The sequence below is a fragment of the Pituophis catenifer genome, unplaced genomic scaffold (genome assembly GCF_029215685.1).
Source record: "Pituophis catenifer annectens isolate HBS135680 unplaced genomic scaffold, rPitCat1.0.hap2 SCAF_2, whole genome shotgun sequence".
In the NCBI taxonomy this organism is placed as follows: Eukaryota; Metazoa; Chordata; class Lepidosauria; order Squamata; family Colubridae; genus Pituophis; species Pituophis catenifer.
Genome location: NW_027256882.1, coordinates 209059446 through 209070697, shown reverse-complemented (window position 1 = coordinate 209070697; position 11252 = coordinate 209059446). Strand labels below are relative to the sequence as shown.

The 11252-nt window shown below is 41.9% G+C and overlaps 1 protein-coding gene across 1 annotated transcript; it reads right to left on the bottom strand.

Annotated features, from left to right (window-relative positions):
• Window positions 1-275: 275 nt before the first annotated feature.
• Window positions 276-8199, bottom strand: SLC46A2 (solute carrier family 46 member 2). The gene is made up of 4 exons (XM_070935493.1): window positions 7170-8199; window positions 3647-3730; window positions 1385-1541; window positions 276-402 (listed from the first exon to the last, which is right to left on the bottom strand). The coding sequence occupies exons 1-4, from the start codon at window positions 8197-8199 to the stop codon at window positions 276-278; spliced, it is 1398 nt and encodes a 465-aa protein (XP_070791594.1).
• Between the last annotated feature and the right edge of the window lie 3053 nt (window positions 8200-11252).

Here is an 11252-nt window from a genome sequence, read left to right as displayed (position 1 = left end):
CTTTAAAACCTGAATAAGGAGACTATTTGCTAGAAGGATTGTAGATGGAAAGGGGGTAGGTGAACAAACATATCCTGATTGTAGAATAGGGAGATTGCTATGAAATGTGGTTCCAAAGCAGCAGCACTCAGAAACCACATGCCTCTTATTCCATACATGGTTTTCAGTTGCTTTCCTTATGCTGTTTCAACAGCCTATTTGTACATGAAAGAGTACAGGAAACTGGTTCCTAAACTAAATGTCCCTAATGGCATAATTAGTAACAAGGCTGTCTTTCATGTAGTCAGTCTGTCTGGTTGCTCCAACTTGTTCCGTATATCTGCTTCTGAAGCCGATGGTTGTTTTCGGTTGGCTAATCTCTCTGCTAAATCAGATTGTGTCCATTGCTTGTAGGCTACAAAACTGCAAGGGGTAGAAAAGGAAATTAGATGGAGAAAGTGAATTAACTTCCACGGTTGAACGGCCTCACCTACATTTCTGAAATACCCAACATTTTACTTCCTTGAAGTTGGACAATCCTCTTTTTTGGCAGCTGACCCAAGGCTACCTCAAGTTGTTTTGCTCCTGGAGACGGAGAAAAAAAAACAAACCCTGCCTTCTCAAAGGTATTTTTCCAGAAGCCAACTGGACTTTATTGGGGTTTTTTTTCTTGAAAAAGATTTGCGTCTCATCCAAAAGCTTCTTTAGCTCTTATCTTGGATGAGAAGTGAAATGTTTTCAAGAAAAAAAAATCAAGGAAGTCCAGTTGTCTTTTTTGAAAAAGCACCTTTGAGACAATCATGACCTGGATGATTGAGAATTTCCACAGACCCGCTTTCTCAAAATCAATCTTGTATTACTAGTATTTCAGTAAAATGTCTGAGGTACAAAACTTCACAAGTAAAGCACAACCCACCAGAAACAAATACATCAAAAAAGGGGCTAACTTTTGTGGACATTCCTAAAGAAAAGTAGTTTTTGTGCAAAGGTTAGTCTGATGGTTCCTCGGGCCATACTTCAACCTGATTTCAGTGAGAGCATTAGCAGTATGGAGTCCAGAATAACACAAATATTGCCATCTTCTTGAACATATATGGAAATCTGGAGAGATGGCAACTCGGGGTTCTCAGCTCTTAGATAACACATGAATTTTGCTCAGCTCTTCTTCCTCTGCAAGGGTTCTATAATACCTAATTTAAAAAATACAGGAGCAGTAAATTATGATCTCCTAGGAGGCATGGTTGTGGGTTCATCATAATGTAATGCCAGCCTCCTGCTTCAGGAATTTGAAAAATCTTTGGCTTGGACCTAGATCCTTGAACAAATCTTAGGAATCTAGGGATATACAGATAAGGAAAATCAGGTTTGTCTTTGAAAAGTTCAGTTTGCCCTCAGTTTACTTTACCTGATAGGAATAAGACTTAGACAACCAATGGCACATGACAGAAGGAAGCAGAATCCACTGAACCAGTCCAGGGTGTGTTGGTAAATTTTATTATAGGCTGTTGATGTCACAACTCCAGTGATCACCAGTGACAGCTGCAGAAGGACAAACACTTTTCCTAGGGGAAAAAAGAAAGCAGATATAAGATTGAATGAAAAAGAACATAGAGCATATTTCTACCAGAAACCAGATCACTTACAATATTCATAACTAATCTGTTTTTTTAAAAAAATGTAATTACAATGTAGTAACGGCTTGAGAACAACGTTTTAATTTCAACTTGTGAAAAGTTAAAAGGCACCTGCTGGATTGCTTCGGTTACAGAGAAATAGATAAAATCCAGCATTTATTGCATAAACGCCTTATATAATCATTTCTGAAGTTCTTGAACCAGTTTTAATGTTTGTCATTCTGTAAACAGGCTGTTGCTGCCAGAATGTTGTGGTTGCTTACTATTAATAGGACAAGCAACAGCAGATTAGTGCTAGAAACTAATTCTGTAGGCAATTATAATGTAGGCAATAATTATGTTGATTTCAAGAGTGAATATTACATAATGGAAGAGCCTAGCAAGTGGAACCTCCTTTGAATTGGAACTTGGAGCTATAACAGGTTTAAAATTCTGATGTAGGATTAACGGGTGTATAGCACTATCTCAGACAACATTCTGCTCCCTTTTATGGCATTTGGAAAGTCATTATTTTCTGACTTTTGAAATGTGATGTTAATACACTATAAACAAAACTCTGGAGGACAATTTGGGCTAAGAGTCACTGATAGAGGGTGGGGAGAGGCTTAGCAACTCTTGTCCAATCCTTGCTGTCTCCATTTCAAACCCCTGTCCCTCAAAGCAGTGCTTTTCCTTGATTCTCAGATCTAGGTTGTGAAGTCAAAAAAGTGAGATAGCCCTTTCTTCTAGGTTGGTTCAACCTGACTCAGTGAGTTTAAATAACTCACAATTAATTAAAGATATTGTGGCTTTATTTCGGAGATGATTTGGGTTTCTGGATTTATCAAAAATACCAGAGCTTTGAATGACCAACTAACTGTAGCCCAAACCCAAGTTGATTATATATTTCCATGGGTTATTCTTCTGGAAAAAGATTGCCCTATAGGCTATTTCTCCAACTTCTTGTTTCTATCATGTGTAGGCAAATGAAATGCCTCCAGAAAGTCTAGACTGGTGGCAGTGGGTCACTGTTGGACTCCCAACAGTCTGGCAGAATCCAAAATTGGTACATGTACTAGAATTTTTGTGCTGGGCAGCTACAAACTGTATTTTAACATATCCCTTCAGTGGCCCAGAAGATTCAATGACATTGTGTGAAATTTAAAATGGAAGCTTAAAGTTACGGCTGCTACTTTTCATTTTATTTATTTTATTTTATTTCGAATTTATATACCGCACCTTCTCCCGAGGGACTCAGGGCGGTGTACAGCCAGATAAAAACATACAATTCAAACATTAAGAACAATTAAAAGAATATATATTAATTTGGCCCCAGTTTAAAATGACAAACCAATTAAAAATATTTTAAAAATATGTTAAGCCAGCCTGTCTTGCTGAAAAAAGAAAGTTTTAAGGGCACGGCGGAAGGCACCAAGGTCTTGGATTTTCCTTATCTCTGGGGGCAGCTGGTTCCATAGAGTAGGTGCCCCCACAGAGAAGGCCCTCCCCCTGGGGGTCACCAGCCTACATTGTTTGGCTAATGGCACCCCGAGGGAGCGGGTCGATGGGAGGTTGTCGGTAGCAGCAGGCAGTCTCGAAGATAACTAGGTCCTATGCCATGGAGCGCTTTAAAGGTGGTAACCAACACCTTGAAGTGCACTCGGAAGACCACTGGGAGCCAGTGCAGCTCACGCAGGAGCGGTGTTATGTGGGAGCGCCTTCATAAGCCTCTGTCCGAAAAAGACCTTTTTCTAAGGGTGCTTTCAAATCAGCCCTCCTTGTAAATCAGACAATGTGGAATCACCCACAACATTTTTTCTAAACTATGGAAGGAAAGTATGTGCTTCCGACACCTGAAAGCTTTAATCAAAGCCTAAGGCATTGATACTCATAGCATAGTCTTACAGGTAAGTGTAGGAATTTGGTTCTGACTCATCTTACTGGGGTTACTGCATATTTCTATGACACCAAGTCAACTGATAGGAATAAACTCAAGTCAGCTTATTCTGAAAGTTAATGTTTTCCAAAGACATAAACACAGAACTGTTTCTTACCGTAGGTTGAGGCTTCAACGTGTTTGGATAACAAAGATCTGATAGTTGGCAAGGGAATGAGGGCAAAGAGCATCACAGCACGAGCTGAAACAGAGCAGAATGCAGAATGGTCAGGTCAAACGCCCAACCTTTTTAAGGAAGATCAGGCTGTAGCTGTTTTTAAAAGGACAAATGGGAAGCCTCAGCTTCATGTTTTGGCATGGCTGGCAACTAAGGCTGTTTTCCTCAACTTTGTCTTGTTTGTTGGACAAACGATGAGGAGAGTTGCATTCTTAAGACAGTGAGAAATCAATTTGTCAGATAAGCCTGAACATAGGACTCTAAAAGCCAACCTCTCTGAAGTATATTATAATCTCCAGATGTAATGCAGGTGAAGAGTAACAATAACAGCTATAATAACAATGATTTAGCTTTAGCCTATGAAATGAGAAGCAATGGATGTTCTCCACTAGGATTCTCAACCTTTTTTATACCCCGCACCCTTGGAAAGCTTCTGATATATTCTCGCACCCCTTACAAAAATATATAATTATATGCATATAATTATGCACACACACTATAATTTGGAAACTTCTAAACCCAAGTTTTCGCACCCCCTGGAATATCGAGCACCCTCGGGTGGGAACCCCCTAGTGACTAGACGATGCTCTATGAAATATCAAAGGCAGTGCTTATGTTCTGGAAAGGGGTCTGAAAACTGCTGTCAGAGAGCAGCACTAAGCATCTGAGTGAGCCAGAGAGAAAAATCTGCCCTTGCATCCCCCATTCTATCAGGGATTTAAGCAGTGGTGGAATTCAAATTTTTTTACTACCGGTTCTGTGGGCGTGGCTTGGTGGGGGTGGTGTGGCTTGGTGGGCATGACAGGGGAAGGATACTGCAAAATCTTAATTCCCACCCCACTCCAGGGGAAGGATACTTCAAAATCCCCATTCCCTCCCCACTCTGGTGGTATTTGCTGGTTCTCCAAACAACTCAAAATTTCTGCTACCGGTTCTCCAGAACCTGTCAGAACCTGCTGAATTTCACCCCTGGATTTAAGTGACAGCAGAGATGGACAAGGTCTCCTTGTTCTGGAGGAGTCAGAGGAAGGAGAGAGCTGCAATGGATGGCCTAATATTACAAACAGGATGCTGCCATACCATTTAAGATCGATGGAATTAAGAAGGTTTATTAATTCTGGCTTTTTGAGACACACACACACACACATTTAAACACATACATGTAGGCACCTTGCAGGGATTTTATTTTTAAATGTGCAGATTCAAAACTAGACGAATTGATTTAAAGGTAGTCCTCGGCTTACGACCACAATTAAGCCTAAAATTTCCATTGCTAAGCAAGACAGTTCTTAAGTGGGTTTTGCCTCCTTTTGCGACCTTTCTTGCCACAGTTGTTAAGTGGATCACTGCAGTTGTTCAATTAGTCACACGATTGTTAAGTGAATTTGGCTTCCCCATTGACGTTGCTTGTCAGAAGGTGGCAAGGGACACTGCAACCGTCATAAATATGAGTTAGTTGCCAAGCGTCCAAATTTTGAACTCGTGACTGTGCGAATGCTACAATCGTAAGTGTGAAAAATGGTCATAAGTCACTTTCTTTCAGTGCGACTGTAATTTTAAATGGTCACTAAACTAATGATTGTAACTCGAGGACTATCTGTAGTATATTTTATTCTGTCCTTTGAAGCCCTTCTAATGTGCGATTCCTATTCTGAGAGTTAAAGCATCTGTCAATTTTGTCTTTCACCCCTTTCAACTGCATATCCAGGCGGCTTTGGGAACGCTGAGATTATGCAGAATATGGTCTTCAGGAGAGAATTTAGCTTTTTGAGAAATTTAATTTTCATCTGAGGAGACAACAACCTTCCACAGGTTTTGTGCTCTTCCATTGTTATAAAAATAGGCTTGGAAGTGTGCAGACAATGTGTGGTTAAAAAAGCCACAGAAAAGGCTAAGACCATAGAGAACCGACAATTATGAAAGATGAGGTTTCAGAGATGTGTGACCCTTCCCTCTCCTAAGGTTTAGGAGAAGTTAAATAAATTATGCAGTATAGCACCCTATGCAATTGCATAATATATTATAAATATCAGAAGAATGGTTTTGATTGCTGAAGAATTTGATATTTGTGCATCTATAGAGCATTTATAGGGACACAGTGGCTCAGTGGCTAAGATGCTGAGCTTGTCGATCAAAAGGTCAGCAGTTCAGCAGTTCGAATCCCTAGTGCTGCGTAACGGGGTGAGCTCCCGTTACTTGTCCCAGCTTCTGCCAACCTATAAAGAGCCTGTAGTACAGTGGACTAAGCACTGTTATTAACAACTGCTGCTTGCAATTACTGCAAGTTTGAATCTCACCAGGCTCAAGGTTGACTCAGCCTTCCATCCTTTCTAAGGTAGGTGAAATGAGGACCCAGATTGTGGGGGCAATAACCTGACTTTGTATAAATATACAAAAGTATGAAGGCTATTGCTTAACGCATTGTAAGCCGCCCTGAGTCTCCGGAGAAGGGCGGCATATAAATTAAAGCAAAAAAAAAAAACAAAAAACCTAGCAGTTCGAAAGCACGTAAAAAATGCAAGTAGAAAAATAGGGACCACCTTTGGTGGAAAGGTAACAGTGTTCCGTGTGCCTTTGGTGTTTTGTCATGCCGGCCACATGACTACGGAGACGTCTTCGAACAACGCTGGCTCTTCGGCTTTGAAACGGAGATGAGCTCCGCCCCCTAGAGTCAGGAACGACTAGCACATATGTGCGAGGGGAACCTTTACCTTTACTTTAGAGCATTTATAAAGCTGCTTCAGTTGATGACCTTACAGATCCTATGTGGAAGTGCAATGGGAGTCACATCTGTGCAGCCTTATAGAGCAGCAATTCCCAAACTTTCCAGCTCTTGGGACCAGCAGCGGCAGTGGAGGGTGGCGGTAGTGGGGAGGGGATAGTTTCATGTGTGCAACTTAATCCCACAAATGTGCATATTGAGCTTTGTTCCCTCTCCTGCCACTTGCACGGCCCGGTTTCCAACAGGCCACAGACTGGTAGCTGTCCGCAGACCGGGGGTTGGGGACAGTGGTGAAATCCAAATTTTTTTACCACCGGTTCTGTGGGAGTGGCTTGGTGGGCGTGGTGTGGCTTGGTGGGCATGGCAGGGGAAGGATACTGCAAAATCCCCTTTCCCTCCCCACTCCTGGGGGAAGGATACTGCAAAATCTCCATTCCCACTCCACTCTGGGGCCAGACAGAAGTGATATTTGCCCGTTCTCCAAACTACTCAAAATTTCTGCTACCGGTTCTCCAGAACCTGTCAGAACCTGCTGGATTTCACCCTTGGTTGGGGACCCCTGTTATAGAGACCTATTCAAAAGCAAGGTATATTGGGTTTACTTCCAAATAAATTAGAATAAGGTTACAGTTTAAATTTTCTAAAGGTCAGTATAAAAGAAGAGTAATAAATCTTTCATGAAATGAAACAAAAGAATGCTGCTTGAATGAATGCGAGGTGCATGAAAAGGCTCTGACTCACCAATGTAAAAGAGGAATGTCCATCGCACAAAGGCCATAATAAGGATGCCAGCTGAGAAGGACACAATCCCGATCATGATCATGGTGGTGTCTCTTAGAAACTTGGAAAACACAAAGACTCCTAGGAAGCTGGTAATGAAGATCAAATGGCCAGCAGCATTGGCATAGCCAACATATTCTGGTCCCCAGCTCAGCGGCTTCTTCAGGAAGAAGAGTGACAGCACATTCATTGATCCAACTACAGCCAAGTCATATAGGATGGCCCCCACAAAGAGCAGGGCAATAATGGATTTGGCAGGTCCCAGATGGGAGGAACTCTCGGATCTATGGAACAGTAAATTCTCATCATCAACCAAATTGTTGTCAGGCTGGACCACATGGGTGGAAGCGGCTGGGTCACAAACTCCAGGTTTGGGGACTTGGAGGACAAATAGACCGTAGATGACACACAAGGCATATAAGGCAACACTACAGGAAATTAGCACTATGCCATGCTGATAACGGAGATGGAAGGTAACAAAGAGGTGTCCCGAAGCAATGCTTCCCACAAAACCAGCAATGCCATAGATGAGCTCAATGCGGATGAGACGCAGGGATCTTCTGCTCTTAGATGAACCCTGGGAGGCCAGGGCCATGATGCTGGCCCAATACGTGGTGAATCCTCCAGTCAAGCCGTGCAACACAGCAGCCCCGTACATCACCTCAATTGGCCAAGCCAACAAGATCAAAAGGAGCAGAAGGCAGCGGGAGAGTAAGTAGCCAGACAAAGGCACGCAAATGCTGATCTTCCGATTTATCCGGTCCCCCAGCCGAGCCAGGCCATAAGCTGATAACAGTGGGGTTAACCCATCAACAAGATGGTAGATGATGTAAAAGTCAGAGATCGCTTTTTGCTGAGCCTCCTCGCTGGAATGCGCTGAAGAAGAATTGGTCTGGTTGTAGTAGTTCTTCACCACCAGCAACAGTCCTGTGTCGTAGAAAGCGCTGGCAAGCTGAGCACCAGCAACAAGAGGTTCAATCCAGGTCGTCATTGTGTCAGCAGTTGTGGTCACTGGGAGACAGTGGCTTAATTTCTCTGAGGAAAAGGAGAGAAGGAGGCCGGGAGCCAACCCAGTCCTTCTAACCTGAAAATAAAAGCTTGCTTACAACATTGAAGGCAAAAGCAAAGAAGGGATTTCCTCTCTCTGCCTCTTCAAACAGGTTTCTTTGTTTCTTCTTCCCTCCCTCTTTCTATCAAGCTCCGATTGTCTTAGCAGGCACTGGGAACAGGCAGCATGCCCCAATGAGCTGACTCTTCCGTGTGCCTTCAAGAAATCACATGATCTGAGTTGAGAAATTTCTCAAACCTGATTTTAGGAAGTGAAAGAAGTTTGGCCAGTGTGTTCGAGTGACCCAAAATATTACACTAGACTGAAGTTTTTGTTGGTGTGCTCATGCGGGCGTGTATGTCTATAAATGCTTCTCTCCCCGCCCCCCCCCCCCAGCTAATAGAAGTTCAGCTTTCTATTCAGAGCGTTGGCAAGAGACAATTCTGGCAGTTTTGAGGCTGCCATCTTTTTCAATCTTTTTCTTGACAATACTTCTCAAACTCTGAGGGAGAAGAGAGGTGTAATAAGGTGAATTTTATGATGTTGGTAAGAGTTGTGGGAGGCATGCAAAGCAGCATGTGAATTTGACAGTGTGTGTTGTCAAAAAAGACAGACTATACTGTATTTACTTATTTAGTCTATCAATCAATATCTATCTATCTATCTATCTATCTATCTATCTATCTATCTATCTATCTACCTACCTATCTATCTATCTATCTATCTATCTATCTATCTATTTATCTATCTATCATCTATCTACAGTTGTGCTCATAAATTTACATACCCTGGCAGAATTTATGATTTATTGGCCATTTTTCAGAAAATATGAATGATAACATGAAACCTTTTCTTTTACTCATGGTTAGTGTTTGGCTGAAGCCATTTATTATCAATCAAGTGTGTTTACTCTTTTTCAATCATAATGACAACAGAAACTACCCAAATGACCCTGATCACAAGTTTACATACCCCTGTTCTTAATACGGTGTATTGCCTCCTTTAACATCAATGACAGCTTGAATTTTTTTGTGGTATGTGTGGATGAGGCTCTTTATCTTCTCAGATGGTAAAGCTGCCCATTCTTCCTGGCAAAAGGCCTCCAGGTCCTGTAAATTCTTGGGCTGTCTTGCATGAACTGCACGTTTGAGATGTCCCCAGAGTGGCTCAATGATATTGAGGTCAGGAGACTGAGATGGCCACTCCAGAACCTTCACTTCATTCTGCTGTAGCCAATGACAGGTGGACTTGGCCTTGTGTTTAGGATCATTGCCATGTTGGAATGTCCAAGTACGTCCCATGCGCAGTTTCCGGGCTGATGAATGCAAATTGTACTCCAGTACCTTTTGATAACATACTGCATTCATTGTGCCATCAATTCTGACCAAATTTCCTGTGCCTTTGTAGCTCATACATCCCCAAAACATCAGCGATCCACCTCCATGTTTCACAGTAGGAATGGTGTACTTTTCATCATAGGCCTTGTTGACTCCTCTCCAAATGTAGCGTTTATGGTTGTGGCCGAAAAGTTCAATTTTGGTCTCATCACTCCAAATGACTTTGTGCCAGAAGGTTTGAGGCTTGTCTCTGTGCTGTTTGGCATATTGTAAGCGGGATTCTTTGTGGCATTTGCGTAGTAATGGCTTTCTTCTGGCAACTCAACCATGCAGCCCATCTTTCTTCAAGTGCCTCCTTATTGTGCATCTTGCAACAGCCACACCACATTTTTTTCAGAGAGTCCTGTATTTCACCTGACGTTATTTGTGGGTTTTTCTTTGCATCCTGAACAATTTTCCTGGCAGTTGTGGCTGAAAGTTTAGTTGGTCTACCTGACCATGTTTGGTTTCAACAGAACCCCTCATTTTCCACTTCTTGATTAGAGTTTGAACACTGCTGATTGGCATTCGCAATTCCTTTCCTGTTTTATACAGTTCAACTACTTTTTCCCGCAGATCCTTTGACAATTCTTTTGCTTTCCCCATGACTCAGAATCCAGAAATGTCAGTGCAGCACTGGATGAAGGATGCAAAGGTCTGTCAGGAGGCCAGAAACTCATTGACCTTTTATACACACACACTAATTACATGCAAACAGATCACAGGTGAGGATGGTTACCTTTAACAGCCATTCAAACCCCTTTGTGTCAACCTGTGTGCATGTTATCAGGTCACAATCACCAGGGTATGTAAACTTTTGATCAAGGTCATTTGGGTAGTTTCTGTTGTCATTATGATTGAAAAAGAGTAAACACAGTTGATTATAATAAATGGCTTCAGCCAAACACTAACCATAAGTGAAAGAAAGGTTTTCGTGTTATCATTCATATTCTCTGAAAAATGGCCAGGAAATAATAAATTCTGCCAGGGTATGTAAACTTATGAGCACAACTGTATCTATCTATCCTATCTATTTACCCTGTTTCCCCCAAAATAAGACATCCCCTGATAATAAAACCAATCAGGCTTTTGAGTGCATGGCAATAAGGCCAAGCGCTTATTTCAGGGTTCAAAAAAATATAAAACAGGATCTTGTTTTCGGGGAAACAGGGTACCTATCCAATTTATCATCTGTCATCTCTCTATCTACCTATCTCTAACAAACTTGCCCATGACAATTATGTGTCTCTGGATGATTTATGATAAAACAGTAAAGTGATATAAAAACTATAGTTAAAAACAAGTTAAAAACCAGATGAAAACAAAGCTAAGAGGAACAACTGAAAATTTAAAAGACAGCAGGAGCCTCTTAATCCCAGCCACCCAGCATGGCACTCTTAGTGTGAAAGACGGTGTGTAAAAGGGTTGATGGGTAGGCTAGCTAAGTAAATATTAGTCCTTTTCTATGTCTGAGAAAGAAAACCGGTCAGTAAACAGAAGGCCTCAGTGATGGGTTAAAAAAATGTTCCCTGCCAGCTTTACTACCGAAACTGCTCACAGGTAGATCAGCAAAACAAGGCTTCTGCCACACCTTGTTACAATGAGTAACCATTTTTTTGT